This window comes from Simochromis diagramma, unplaced genomic scaffold (genome assembly GCF_900408965.1).
Source record: "Simochromis diagramma unplaced genomic scaffold, fSimDia1.1 OVJJ01000293.1, whole genome shotgun sequence".
NCBI classification, from domain to species: domain Eukaryota; kingdom Metazoa; phylum Chordata; class Actinopteri; order Cichliformes; family Cichlidae; genus Simochromis; species Simochromis diagramma.
In genome coordinates this window covers 23,722,240-23,738,037 of record NW_024386801.1, presented here as the reverse complement: position 1 = coordinate 23,738,037, position 15,798 = coordinate 23,722,240, and the positions used below count along the sequence as shown (strand labels likewise).

The following is a 15,798-nucleotide window of genomic DNA, read 5'->3' as shown; positions in this document are numbered from 1 at the left end:
TGTCATCCCTAATAAAAAGTTCTGAAAGATCCTACACCGTGACTTTACGTAGTAGGATCAAACTAAAGGTGCAGGGTATCAAAAATCTCCTGATGATTCCATCATTGGAAAACTGTTTATTTATATTATAAGATGCCAACGCCCTGTGGCAGATTCCAAGTAAGGACCAAGTCTCTCTGTGATCCTACAGCCAGCAGTGTGTGTTAAGTCTGAATCAGTACATTATGAATCCAGTGTCAGTCAAGTCAGTAGAAGTCCTGAGAAAGACAGGGTATGCCTGTGTGTGTGTGTTTGTGTGTGTGTGTGTGTGTGTGTGTGTGTGTGTGTGTGTGTGTGTGTGTGTGTGTGTGTGTGTGTGTGTTGGGGGTGGGGGCTTGAAAACAAAGAAGGGCTCCAAAAGAAGTTTTGAAAGAGTAGGCAATGCACTGCTGAACTCTTTTCCATGCATACACGCTCATGCACAAATGAACACACACAACTTCTCAGCTCTCCTGTTTTGTTCTGCCTGGAGAAAGCCAGCAGGCCCCCCTCACTTTACTTCTTATCAGAACCCATCTCAACAAAGGCGTCTGTGTGTTTGGTGAAGGGCTAAAAGGAAGGAAGAGATTTTCTTCACACCTCCCCAATCGGGACGAGAAAAATGTGCATGATAAGAGTGGGGAACATGGTTAGTGTGTGCATGTGTGTTACAGAGTGGACCCCAGAGAAATCAAGGTAGACTGCCACAGACTTCCTCTGTCTCCACCTGTGCGAGTTCTTTCCTATTTTCTCTCTCATTCTTTCGTCCTACCTACTTCTCCTGCTCTTCTTTTCTCTCCATTTGTTACATCAGGCTTTTACAAAATCCAAACAGCATAGAGTCTCCAACCAGGCTAATGCAAACACGAAAAGTCATAAACCCAGTACTTTCATTCCTCCTCAGTGCTGTTACCATACCCCTTCTCCTCACGTTTAGCTCCTCAGATTTCCCTTCCTACCCTTAAACCATTTTCCCTTCCCTTCTCATATTCTAATGCATCTCATTCAGTGAGTTTCTGCAAGGCTGGAAATCACATCAACTTTTTAGTAGTAACAGATCAAACATATCCTAACTTGTAAATCTCTGAACATGAGTTTGGTGTTAAAGTGTGGATTTGCAAAACCCTGATGTATGCCACACCAGAGAAGGCCCAAAGTTGTTGCCTGAAAGCTTCTTTATATTAATTGTGAATATTGGCAAAACACACAGCCTAGCTGTTTTCAACTGTGATCATCCGCTTTTTATCCTCACAACTTAAGCATAAAACAGTTTCGATGTTGTGCCACAGTAACTTGCTAGCATGTGGCATTTATGAGGTTCAATTACAGCAGCATTTCATTTTCCATCCAATATTGTAATAATGTCTGACAACAGAAACACAAAAAACATGTGAATGAGAACAACAGTATTATAAATGTAGCTGTATTGTTGCTGCTGGGATTTAGCTGTTTTTGGTTTGTATTATTGTAGGGTCTTCACGTTGCAATATAAGGCACCTTGAGGTGAATGCTGTTGTGTTTTGGCACCTTATAAATAAAACTGATTTGATTTGAACTGAATTGCTTCAGCGCAGGCAGAGGTCCATACTAAAACATTTTAAACATCAGATATGAGTGCCAAATCTTAGAAACATGGTGTCTAACCACATGCTTACTGGAGGCCAGCATTACCTTGGCCTCCAGTAACACTGTGAGGAAAAGACTGAAAGTAGCTTTTGACCAGGATTTGTTCTTCATTGCACATATTAAACCAATATGTAGGACTGCTTTCTTCAATTTGTGCAGTATCTCTAACATTAGAAATCTCCTCTCTCAGGGTGATGCTGAAAAACTAGTTTTAGGCTGGACTACTGTAATTCATCATTATCAAGGTGTGATCTAGTGCTATATAAATAAAATTGAACTGAATTAATACACAATCACTGCTGTGCTGCAAAATGCTAACTATGGAATGCTTGATACTCTGTATAAATATTGCTATATTCTGTTGTCAATCACCATATTAATAGTTATGTCCCTAACAGGCAAAGCTATCTCAGTGTTTCCTACACATAGAGTGTACTTATTATGCCTGGGTGGCCAGCCAGGTATATTATCTTACATAATCTGTAGCTAATGTTGCTATTGTGGCAGTCCTCTATGTCTTTCAGTGGCCTCCCAGAAAGGATCTCATCCTGTGGTTCTGTGTATGTCAGCTCCAACTGTTTTCCTCTGGAAATCTGCTAAGCACCACACTAAGAAGAACCTGCGGCAGGTGGTGAAGGGGTTCATGGTTACCAAAGGTAAAGAGCTAAACAAGGACAGTTGAAGCCCAAAACCGGAGAAACTGAGTTCAGGATGAGAGATTTTCTTGAAAGGCATAGACTCATGCACATACAAATACATCCTAGATGTGGATCTGTAGGAAACCTATACATGATTTGGATGAATGTTCTTATGGTTAATGGTTAATTTGACAGTACTCTGTTCAACTCTAAGTGATAATGAATAGTGTCATGCTTTCTCAAGGGTATAAGATAAATATGATACTTTGAGCAACAGGTTCTTGTTGGACTTTGTTACCATTTATGACACAGCTGAAAGTGTGTGAAAGATTTCATTTGAAAATAGTACAACAGGCCTAAGGAATTTTTCAACTGGCCTACTGTGCTGTTAGAAAAAAAAACTGTTAAGAAAAAACTGAAGTCCTAACTAAATATGCTTCACTTTAAATAAGAGGACAGTTAAATTATAACAATGACACAGTGGTGCTCAGGCAAAAAGTAGCAAAATACAACTTAAACATACTTGAACAGAATTAGAGGACCTCTGTTAAAAGATTACTGAATGAAAACGATGTAAATATTAGTAAAAAAAAAATGTGTTTAAAGAATTATTTTTTGCTCACAAATTAGGCTTCATTAGCATTTTACTGGATGCATTAACATGTTTGTAGTATTTAAGTGCTGCAGACGAATAATATAAAATGCATGTTTTATATACTGCCGCAATTTATTTTATTTTCTATCAACTATTAAACCACGACATTGTTTTTTAGTCCCTAACCTTTAAAATAATTATTGCTGTTAGCTACATGTCATTAAATAAAAAGCACTGTGCTTTCCCTACAGTTAAACTGAAGTGAAAACTAAAAGAAAAGAAAATTACTCACCCAGCTCTCAAGCTGAGAATTGTTCCTTACCTAATACCACAGTTGTAAGGTAATCATGAAGGACTTACTACTAGAAGGTTGGCAGTAGTTGGAGTAATAAGTAATGAGTGAGTATTTACTGCGTTTTCTCTGGCTGTGTTTGGTTAAAAGTTTATCAAAAATAACTCAGAGAAAGCGTATGAGCTACTTAGCGATCATAAAAAGGAATGATGAAATCTGAAGAGTCAGTAATACAGTGCCTTTCAGTCGGTTCTCTATTATCTACTATCTAGTCAAGGATTAAGAACGATAAGTGAAGTTCTTAAGAAATGTCACTATTGTGTGCTTGAGGGCTAAACCCAATCCAACAAACACAAATACTGTGGACACATTTTGTTTTTTTTGAACCTCATAATATACATTTACACAGTCAGCAACTACACTTCATGCTCTTTGTTTGAGTAGTAAAACCAGTAAGATTCTTTTAACACATAATTGACCAGCTAACCAGCTCAGTGACGACATGATGAGGTAGCTGACTCAGTAAAATTGTAATGATAAAATAGCTGAGTAGGTGCGGCATATAGCTCAAACTGTTAAGTTAAAATGAAGTCAGAGATAACCTCCACTTTGGTCATTCTTCTTATGTAAATTATTGTTATGCAAAGTTATAACTAGCTTTCCGTCAGTGGCCCGGTGACACTGACGGAAAGTAGAAAATCAAAGATTGCAACTTTCATCAACAAATCTGGAATTGGTCTTATCTGTACCTAAAAAAAACAATTGAGTGAGCTTAAAGGGAGCTAGAGTTTTTAGAAGTTAATTTTATATGAATTATTGGAGCATGAAATAATATGCCTGAGCTGTAAGTGGCCGCATAGAAAGCACCAGGACCTGCAAAAATGTATCCATATGAGAGAAAACTAAGCTCCGCCTCTCGCTGAGCAGTTTCAGGCGATTAAATAGTAATAGCGCAATTCAGGCGGTGGAGAAGGGAATGCTTATAAAGACATCGATCCTCATTGGAAAATGTTTGCCTGGTTCTCTGGTGTGCTCTTTCTCAAATAAACATACCGGCGTATTTGCACCATTACAGAAGAAAGACTGGCTGACATCCGACACCGAGCACGAATGGCTGGAGCTACCGAGGCCCGACAAAACAGCCAGGCTGACTTTAAAGTTAATTTATTTTCCTGTAACTGTGACGGCTGTAAAACTGAGGGGGAAAGCAGGGGTCCGTTTGGTTACACAATCCCTCTCATAGAGCGTGTCGCCAACACCAATTCAAAGTTTAAAGACTTCCATTGTGTTGGTTTGCCCTTGGGATATAAAAATCTAAAGTTTGACACAAGAAATCGCTGCTAGACTCAGACTGACCAAATGTGGTAACATTTGAGGGCAGTGAAGTGCACAAATGCGCGGCAGGCTCGGACCGTGTTCACCAGTGTTCTTATCAGCTTTCGTGCTTCCACCTTTCTTGAGGATCCATGTTGTGAACAAAAAGTAAACGTACCGTCAACCGCCGACAGAAGGCAACTCCAGAGCAGCAACGCCACCAGTAGACCGCCCATTTCAAGTCCTCTGCACTTTAAATCCATAACTCCGGGTCCATTTTCTTATATTTACTCCTCAGTCGAGTTGTGAAGCCCTCCACTCCTCAGTGCTCACATGTACACATATGGTCTGTGTTCCACTGTAACGCCAGATGTGGCTGCATGCAGGAGTGTGCGCTTCTGTGTGTCCTCCGCTATCGACTACATTCCCCCCCACCCCGTCCCACTTAAGGCGCTCGCGCTACTTTATACTTTGGACTCTCGAGCTCGCGCACTGAGAGAAAGGGCAGGCGGGCGTGGAATTACGTCACTCAACACGAGGCTGTCCCATTTTTTATTCTTACTAATTTGACTTTTGTGTAAATGTCATAAATATCAGATGTTGGACAGCAGTTAGAGTAAACGCTGCTCTGTTGCTTTAAGGACAGACTTTTATGTCCCTGCACATGAAATTCTAAAACAAGATGTAAAGTATGACTTTTAAATGAAGTGAACCTCTGTAAAACTAGGATGAAACAAAGGAAATTACTAGTTAAGAGACTCCTTCCACTTGTTGTTTATGTCGAGTGGGGCGAGACACTTAAAATAACCTGGATTTCTCTGTGTATGCTAATAATCCACGTCATTAAAGATGATAGCAAATGAAAAAATCAATCACAGAATTTTATTAAATCGGGAGAGTCGGATGTTTCAACACGAATCAGGGATGGTTGCGACATATTAAAATCCCCCAAGTTAAGTTTTGCTTTCTAATAACATTCTAGCATCTTTAGAAGGCAATATTACAGTTTTGAAGTAAAATTCATCAAACAGCAGTTATTGTTTGTTGATACATAGGTCTGTCGTAAATGGCTGCAGATACAGATGAAATTCACAGACACGAAGAATGATATGTTTGGGAAGAATAAACATTATTAAAATATTTCTTGTACAAAAATACAATCATTTCAAAAGCCGATTTTTTGTCACACTTGATTGAATATCAGCTGCAACTGATTTTTTTGGAAATAAAGCTGACTTTTTTCATAGGTTTGCAAAAAGACATGCTGCAACAGGTCATTTTAGCCTACACTTACAGGAATTTTTAATGGATTTGCCGATTTTGTTATTCATAAGTAATAAATTATCCAGTTAATAAGTAATAAAAATCATTAAATGTCTCCTTAGTGGGGACAGTGACAGCAAAACCTTCTAACAAACCTCACCCTGTCAGTCATGACAGAATATGATGCCCTTATTAAATACACTGATGTTGATACAGGATAACCTTGTAAATTAAAGTAACCAAACAACCATTCAAATTAAGCAAGAACTCTAGCTTGTTTTTGTCTGGACTCCAAGCATTTTTTTTTTTTAATCAAACTGACTTCCAGGATGTATTGCAGCATACCTCAGTCGTCCCCAAATGTGCTTGGTTTTAAACGCAAAAGCAAGTAAGCCATGTAATCATCGACTAGTTAAAGTAATATCGTACACCAGTCTAACGATATCTCCTCCTCCTTCCCAGACACCACAGATCCGCTGCAGTTCGCCTACCGATCCAACAGATCCACAGAGGATGCCATCGCCCACGTCCTGCACATCACCCTCAGCCACGTGGACAAGAAACAGGGTAGATATGTGAGAATGCTGTTTGGTGATTACAGTTCAGCGTTTAACACAATAGTGCCCTGCAGACTGTTCACAAAGCTCAGGGATCTGGGACTTAACAGCCGTCTGTGTGCATGGGTGTTGGACTTCCTCACTGGCAGAACTCAGGTGGTGAGGGTGGGTAGATGCGTCTCTGACAGCATCACCATCAACACAGGAGCACCACAGGGATGTGTCCTCTCGCCACTGCTCTACTCCCTCTACACTTCAGACTGTGTGGCCACCCATGGCTCCAACACCATTGTGAAGTTTGCTGATGACACAGTGGTGTTGGGTGCCATCTCCAACAACGATGAGGCGGCCTACATGGATGAAGTGAAGAATCTGGCATCATGGTGCCAGGACAACCACCTCCAGCTGAACGTCGGCAAGACCAAGGAGCTGGTGGTGGACTTCAGAAGGAGTCAGCACAGAGACTACAAACCCATTATCATCAATGGAGCTCCAGTGGAGAGGGTGCAGTCCTTCAAGTATCTTGGTGTCCACATCTCCTCAGACCTGACATGTCTGCCCACATTCAGGTCCAGACCAAAAAGGCTAGGCAGCGCCTGTATCACCTACGACAACTGAGGAAGTTCAGGGTCTCTCCAAAGATCCTCAGGATTTTCTATACAGGCGCTGTGGAGAGCATCCTCACACAGAACATGACATCATGGTTTGGGAACAGCTGTGTGAAGGACCAAAAAGCTCTCCAGAGAGTGATCCGTACAGCAGAACGCTGCTGCAGGATTGCTCTCCCCCCGCTTCAGGACACCTACACCAGGAGATGCCGGACTAGAGCAGCGCAGATACTGAAGGACCCGTCCCATCCTGGCAACAAACTGTTCCAACTTCTGCAATCTGGTAGAAGGTTCCGCATCTTCCGGGCAAGGACAGAGAGACCCAAGAGGAGCTTCTATCCCCAAGCCATCCGGGCCCTAAACACACACACCCGCCCTCTCACATCATCTATAATTGACTGAGACAGGACTCTCTTCCAGACACTATCTATCTATCTATCTATTAGGGGTGCAATGATACACAAAATTCACGGTTCGGTTCGATACTTTGGTGTCACGGTTCGATATTTTTTTGATACAAAAAAAATGTTCATGCCTTTTTAATTTGTCATTTATTAAAATTATAAATATATATTTTAACTCAAAAGTACAGTTTTTAAATTTAACCCTAACCCTTGTGCGTGTTTTTTATTTTGACAGCGAATGCGCACCTGCGGACCACTTATGTGCAGCCCTGGTTATTTAGCTCGTCATATTGCAGCCACAGAAATTCTTTTGTCCATGAAACCATAAAGCTGCACTTTCTTTTTGCCTTATAGTCTGATTTGTCATAACTTCTCCGTTTTGTGGTAAGCTTTTCTTTGGCTGTCACTTCTTCACCCTGACCTGTCTTATTTGGCTCAGCAGAACTAAAATATATATCTGTCTGTGAAGGTCATCGTAGTCAAATATATATCCTGCTGCTTTTACACACGCACTCACATAAGCTCAGCGATTCTCTGCGCGATCAACCTCTCACATGTTTAAGCTTGCTGCGGGAGATTTCACTTGTCATGTTTGCATAGTAAGCTACCAATTAATAAGACTATGTCAGAGGAATTGGTGCACAAATTATCATCACTCACAGATCAGTGCTGTCGCTCTCTATACACAGTTCGCACGATTGCAAAGTGAAAGCAAAAAAACAAGCGCAAATTCAAACGCGATTTCAATATGTCACATATTGACAGTGGCTCACCGATGCCAATGACATAATTACCCAGCTACATTTCCGAAAGAATGCAAAAGCATTGACATATATTTTTCCTTCCTACGCTAGCCCGACGGGCAGGGCAGAGATAGATTTTGGTAGCCCGACTGAAAAAAAATCGCTAGCCCCGGGACTAGCGATATTGCGAGCCCTGTATCTGATTGAGGAATCACTCATCTTTGGAAAAGAGAGTTTATTACAGAGAAATGTCTCTTTCCAAAATAAAAGCTATACTATACGCTTCTTCTGGGCTATATTCTCAGCAGCATATTAAACATATAAGGAGAATCATGTGCTAACAGCTGTCTAAATGACTCGGCTAAAGTTAGTAGCATGCTTGCTTGTTTTTTTTCTGCTTCCACTTGTCTTTGCACTAGGATGATGTCGGCATAAATGTGCAGTCATATTCGTTGTGTTCCCACTAGTGCTTTCAGGTTAATCTCGTTGAAATGACCTTAACGCCACAACACGGCAAATCTCCGTTAACGAGCTACCGCCGATCACCCCGTGCATGGGGCTAGACGGCCAACGCGTTAACGAGCTAACTGCGCTAACACACTAGTTCCCACCCATGTAATTGAGCATTGCGTGGCACATCCAACATACTGTTTTACTTTAGTCCATGACTCGCTTACCTTCAGGGTCATACGTCACATGAAAACCAAAATAATTCCAAACGCCAGATCTGAATGAGAGTGGGGGAGGTCCATGTTGCAAGGCGAGCTTAACTTCTGTCTCGCTAGCTTGCCCTGCGCTCTTCCTTCTGATGAGCATCGTCAGAAGGAAAGTTGATAAAATAAATTACAAATGTTGTATTGTTCGATACATATGCGTACCGAACCGAAAGCACTGTATCGAACGGTTCAATATCGATACGAATATCGTTGCACCCCTAATATATATATATATATATATATATATAAAAATGAAAAATATCCAGATTACATCCTCACATTTCACAGACACTTGTATTAACCTTCTTGTTTCACTCTTGCAGAGGACACACGTGTACAGTAAAGTACACTTTACTGTAGCAGATTCTTAAATTTTGCAATATTTTGGCAAAACAAAAAAAATATTTAAACACAATAGTAAATAATCATGCAGAAACAGAATTGCAGTCCCATTAAAAAGGAAAAATTGAAATATCACATAATTGAATAGTTGCAGTTTTTATGTTTTTCTCTGTAGATTTGTTTCAGACTCTGATAGGATAGATGGGAACCGTCAGTAGACAATTCAATTCTGTTTTATACCACCAAATCACAACAGCAGTTGCCTCAAAGCGCTTTATGATGTAAGGTAGAAATCCTGCAATAATACTAAAGAAAACCACAACAATCAAACTAGCTCCTCTGATAGAGTACTTGGCAACAGTGGAAAGAAAAAAACCCTCCTTTTTACAGGAAGAAACCTTCGGCACGTCCAGGCTCAGGGAGGGGCAGCCATCTGTCATGACTGAAATATGGCAGATGCGCTGATGCTCAAATTCTCAATATAAATTTGAAGTTAAGAATAGAAAAGTACTGTATTTACACTGTTCATTTACAATTTAAAGCTTTATTATCATCGGTGAGACAAGAAAAGGAGTACAAATTCCAGCCTTTTCTATTTCATATCGAAAGCAATAGAATGGACCTTTGTGACAGCAGCATTGATGTTCATGAATCGTGCATGTGCCCTCAGATTACTGTACATTTAACTACAAACCGTGTGTGTCAGTGTTTGTACTGCAAAAGAAAAAAGAAATAATGCGAATGGAGCTTTATATGTCTTAACTTCTCATCCATTGCTCATTGGCCCCAAAGCCATGCTGTATATGCATACTGTATATCTGCACAACATAATGACATTCCCTAACATCTTCCAGGAGGAGTACACAGTCCAACAATGAAAAATCTCAAATAAATGATGAATTATTCTGGTCAATACGGTCTTTGCGTCAGTAAAATAGACCAGAGGAGAAGGAAACTTGGGGACATATTGTTTTCCAAACAATAGAATAACTCTTGGTCTTCAAACACACCTAAACCTAAGCCATGCTCTCATTTCTTCTCTATTTTCTCAGTACCTTGCTTCTCTGTTCCAATTGGCTCTTCACTTTAAAGGCCCTGAAAACTCAAAACACATGTTTCTCTCCTCTGTCTTTCCAAGCACATGTAGAGAGGCTGGCAGCTTTCGTAACATAGAATATGGAATACAGAGTAGGTAGTACCTGTGCCCTGTTCACAGCTGTGTCATAATGTGTCCCCCATGTACATACATTTGTCTTCCACTGTGTCTTTTGTCCCGTGTGCATCTCCTGTGTAAGTGGGTAAAAGCTTCATTTGTTTTCTCAAATTCATTTTTCCCTCCTTCTTACATTCATATTCATAGATAGATAGATAGATAGATAGATAGATAGATAGATAGATAGATAGATAGATAGATAGATAGATAGATAGATAGAGAGTGTCTGGAAGAGAGTTCTGTCTCAGTCAATTATAGATGATGTGAGAGGGCGGGTGTGTGTGTTTAGGGCCCGGATGGCTTGGGGATAGAAGCTCCTCTTGAGTCTCTCTGTCCTTGCCCGGATGATGCGGAACCTTCTACCAGATTGCAGAAGTTGGAACAGTTTGTTGCCAGGATGGGACGGGTCCTTCAGTATCTGCGCTGCTCTAGTCCGGCATCTCCTGGTGTAGGTGTCCTGAAGCGGGGGGAGAGCAATCCTGCAGCAGCGTTCTGCTGTACGGATCACTCTCTGGAGAGCTTTTTGGTCCTTCACACAGCTGTTCCCAAACCACGATGTCATGTTCTGTGTGAGGATGCTCTCCACAGCGCCTGTATAGAAAATCCTGAGGATCTTTGGAGAGACCCTGAACTTCCTCAGTTGTCGTAGGTGGTACAGGCGCTGCCTAGCCTTTTTGGTCTGGACCTGAATGTGGGCAGACATGTCAGGTCTGAGGAGATGTGGACACCGAGATACTTGAAGGACTGCACCCTCTCCACTGGAGCTCCATTGATGAGAATGGGCTTGTAGTCTCTGTGCTGACTCCTTCTGAAGTCCACCACCAGCTCCTTGGTCTTGCCGACGTTCAGCTGGAGGTGGTTGTCCTGGCACCATGATGCCAGATTCTTCACTTCATCCATGTAGGCCGCCTCATCGTTGTTGGACAACCGTGTTGGAGATGGCACCCAACACCACTGTGTCGTCAGCAAACTTCACAATGGTGTTGGAGCCATGGGTGGCCACACAGTCTGAAGTGTAGAGGGAGTAGAGCAGTGGCGAGAGGACACATCCCTGTGGTGCTCCTGAAGACACCTAGGCGGAGGAGAAACAGTCCCTGATGGATCTTTTCTTAATAACTTTGCCTCGACCTTGATGGAAAACATCATGAGGTGAAGGAAACACGTTAAGGAGAATTTATAAGGACTTACTCAAAGAATCCAACTCCAGGCAAGGCTCCTAATGTCACATCGAATGCTGGTGTTGCTTTGTTGTACAACGATGGATTAGAAAAAGCATATCTTGACATGTTCTCATTGTTGTTTTCATATTAAAGGGAACCACATTTGCAAATTTCCCTTCATTACAGATAAATATTTGTCATATTGAGATTAGATTAATCTTTCCTACCCACTCATATGTTTCCTCTGTTGGAGAGAAGGACCATTTCAACTCCTGTCTTTATTAACTTTCCATCTCTGAAGTCAAATGAATTAACGATCATCTTAAAAGCTGTTGTACAGCAACAGACATAACCAGTGCAAACTAAGATGTGGCGAACCTAAAATTTATTGCGATCATCATTTTAATATGATACAAATAATCTTTATTTATAGAGCCCCCGTGTTATTAATTCAAGTGTAGCCAGGTAACTCAGAGTATCATGTATGAGCAAGATAAACAAATCTGTTGGGAAATGTCTGGGACAAATGAATGACCTCATGAACAGAATATCTTTTGGGACAAAGGGACGCATTTTTGGAACTAAAACAGGTCTTGGGTAATAAGGATTAGGATTTTATTCTTTAGTGAGTAAAATGTGTCAGCCTATAGCAGCCACAGCTAGCTTTTCCTATCACTATAAAAAAAAAAACAAGAAATTTTTATCATGTTCAACTTTTTGTGTCTGAGAAAAGGCAAGAAAGGTAAATATTTGACAAATTAGAAACTTTGAAACATTGTAATATCAAGCTGGGATAATGTGGGTTAGTTTGGTTTTGTGATTGCTTGACTGTATGTTTTCATTAAACTTTTTTTTATCCAAAAAGAAAAATGAAATTCCAAAAAAATTCTGAATCGAGTGAAACTCCCTATATGTAAACAGTATGTGGGGTATTCAGCACTTTAGTCACCTGGCACTCAGTGTCACCTTGTAAATGCTGACAGCTCGTACTGCATAGTAATTTTAAAAAGCCTACTGCATCCCATCTAGTTTATTCCATTTCTATGCACCCACCCTGGTGCTGGAATGCAGTAATAAAATATTTTTTCTTTCAGCAGTCACCTGCAACTCACAGCCGCTGGCCTGACTTCACACTGCTCTACAAATATCAAAACAGTCTCTGCATAGGTCTGCATTCTTCTTTCTGCCCAAGTCCAAGGCTTAGAAGTAATATAGCTGAGTCTAACAAATACCTCTCGCTTTCTCCGTGGGTAACAAGGAACAGGTGAGGCTCCCAGCTGGCTGAGGTAAACACTGACTTTTCTAAATAAAACTCTTTCACATGTGGTATCTTTTACTCAGATTCTCACTCAGCTCACAGCAGAACATCATGCCACTCAGACAACTCTGAAAAGTATGCACATTAAAACAAAAATGAAAAAAAGCAAGTTATTTTAGACCTCAGTCTGATCCATACACCCTCTCTATCCAGGGCCACCATTCCATAATCATTTAAGATGGTATATGTAATTTGAAAAAGTTTTTAAAAAACAAAGACAAAAGAAACTTGGATATAAGACTGACAAAATTGTAATTAAAATACATTATTATTTAAATTCATTATTCAACGAGCATATTTCAACTCCACCGCTGTAACTTGACTAATTTCTTGGTACCAGTTTATTTTGTTTGCTTTGTTTTCCACTGCAAATGCGACTTCCTGTGTAGATAGTGCTGATCATGATAGAAGAGCTGCTTGAAACATCTCTGATGCATAGGGAGCCAATATTTTTTTATATTTGTACATAGCTGCTTGGCACAGTTGGCACTGCCAGTCTAGCCATTTAAAACTGCCATGACTGATGTCGTGTTGCATATAGGACAGTTCTAATGCCACTTCTTTCCAACCAATCATCATTCTGCATCATAGTCTTAAGTATCAGCTCAGCTCACTTAGAATCATGACTGGGGTGCTGACTCAAAAAGTACAAGGTACTTTCCAAAATGAAAAAAAAAGAGAGAGAAAAGACAAACCATAGAAACTGTACAGAAGAAAAGAGAAGGATTCATACAGAGATGGGTACCTGTTGAATTGTCTGTGGGTTTAAATTCAGACAATTCAACATGAACTGAACAACTGCTAAAGGATTTTCATCAAAGGGAAGTTTTGCTTTTTTGAGAATGATCCATAACAAAAAATATACTTAAACTAAATGGTTCATACATTTAAAATAAAGTTGTATCAGACCAAACTCCTTAACAGTAAACAATAAATGTTGGTGGTATGTTTATTGACCGAGTCCGACTCAAATCACTCCTTATCATCAATCCACCATACTTTATCAATAAATGTGTCTGGTCATACTTGAGACTGTGGTCCAAGCCCCCCGTGTTTCACTAAAAGACTAAAAGTAAGTACTTCGGATTAGTCTCTTAATCAGTTCACAGGAAGGAAATGTACGCAGGTAAGTGAGCCTTCTAGGTGATCAAGCAGCAAGTCAGATCAGCATCTCTCTTCATCCAGGCCAAATACGTTTCTTTGGAAACAGAAACACAGATTCTCCTATCTTTCTTCAGGGCTGAGCTCCAGTGCTCAGAGCAGGGAAGTAGCTACAGCAGACAGGGTGAGAGAGCAGGTCATGCAGGTTAGCAGGTAACTCATTTTTACAGGTTTTCCAACAGGTTTTGTAAGAGAAATGAGGTACAGAATTAGAGTAACAAACAGCTTCAGCCGGAGATGACAACCTGGCAACAAGTGGTGGAGAACAGGTTTAAATACGGCCTTGATTGAAGATGAACGACAGGCGTGCCTCCCTGGGGTTTTCCTGAGACCACGCCCACAGCTGACAGACTAACAGACTGGTTAGTTTCCATTCATGCCAACATTCACACAGACAATGGAGAGAGGAGCTGGAGGAAAGAGAAAGACAGGTACCCCACCTGGAGGACAAGGTGGGCCATGACACCATACACTCCCTCTCCAGTTGTATGCCTTCCTGCCCTACATGGCTGGTAGTTCTTGTTTCCGCAAGCGATATCAGGGTTATTGTGTTACATATCTAACATTTTAAAAAAGGAGTAAATAGACTGGTTTGTTTCAACTCTGCTTGAGCACTTAAAGCACTTTATACAGCATGCCTCATTCACCCATTCATACAAGCACTTTTCTCTATGTGGTTAAATTAGGGTGACCATATTTTGACTCCCAAAAAAGAGGACACTTGACCCAGTCATAAAGAACTTTAATAACACTGTTTGTTTAAAGAAAACTTTAACATATTTAAACAATGACTTCTGTGTGCGGTTAATGAATGGTGAAATAAAAAAGGTCTTATAGGCTTTTACAAGTCAAGAAGTGCAAAAAAAGAGGACGGTTGGTCACCCTAGTTAAATAGCTTTTAAAAAACAAACAAACAAACAAACAAAAAAACCCTTTGGGCATGAAAAACTGAGGTGACTCAGAAAACTTTGTAGATTAGAAACTTTGCTTCATTTATGGGTTTGTGAAGAGATCTGCACTGTACAGCATAGCTTGTGTTTGGGAGTTTTGTCGTTGGGATGAATTAGTTTTTGTCTGATGGTGTGACTGGTTTGAAGTGAACTGGGATGTCATGCTTGGAGAAAATTCTCCTGAGTTTCTCTGATAAACCTGCTACATGTTTTTCCATTTGTCTCAGCTACTGTGGTGAGGTCTTTGATGATATTCCACTGGGCCTTCCCTCTGATGCCCAGATTTCCTTCAGAAGACTTGCAGTGAAATCGGTGAGAAATCACCTGCATTTCACCTCCATTAAATGCACCATCACACTACAGCCTCTTTCCTCTGCTTCAGCCTCCAGATTGGCATAGCACAGCTGCTTCGTTTTATGTGCTTCATAAAGGCGTCTTACCAAGGACCTGTGGGCTCAACAGTGTAGACGCGACAACAAGAGTTGGACCACATTACCAGGTCTGGGCACAGGTTAGTCATGGCAATGTCTGGTGGGAAAGCAGGTCTCTGATCTGAGATTACATTTTCTAATGGACTCGAGTTGAGAAGCATCATACAGAAAGTTGGCGACCTCTGCTCACTATGTAACTCAGAGACCGCTGACCCCACTCTGTCATTTTACGTGGCCCACCACTTCATGGTTGTTATTCCCACTCACATTCACTTAGTTATATTACCAATATTTAGTTGCAAGGAAATTTCACGACTGGACTTGCTGCACGGTAGCACAGTACTCCATTTCAGTTGAGCAGTGGAGATATGTGGTGAGGTAGAGTCTGCGGCTCTGCTGCAGAGCAGGGATGGTGCAGTGGGGCCAAGGGGAGTGTTACTCTATTTAGA

General features: G+C 40.8%; 1 protein-coding gene across 1 annotated transcript in view; it reads right to left on the bottom strand.

Moving 5' to 3' along the window:
- The window catches only part of lrp5 (low density lipoprotein receptor-related protein 5), a 51,891-nt gene extending 46,966 nt beyond the window's left edge, over positions 1-4,925 (bottom strand). Inside the window, exon 1 of the mRNA XM_040026677.1 lies at positions 4,662-4,925. Within this exon, the coding sequence (XP_039882611.1) occupies positions 4,662-4,746 (85 nt within the window). The 5' untranslated portion in view covers positions 4,747-4,925. The remainder of the gene's footprint in view (positions 1-4,661) is intronic.
- Positions 4,926-15,798: the final 10,873 nt, after the last annotated feature.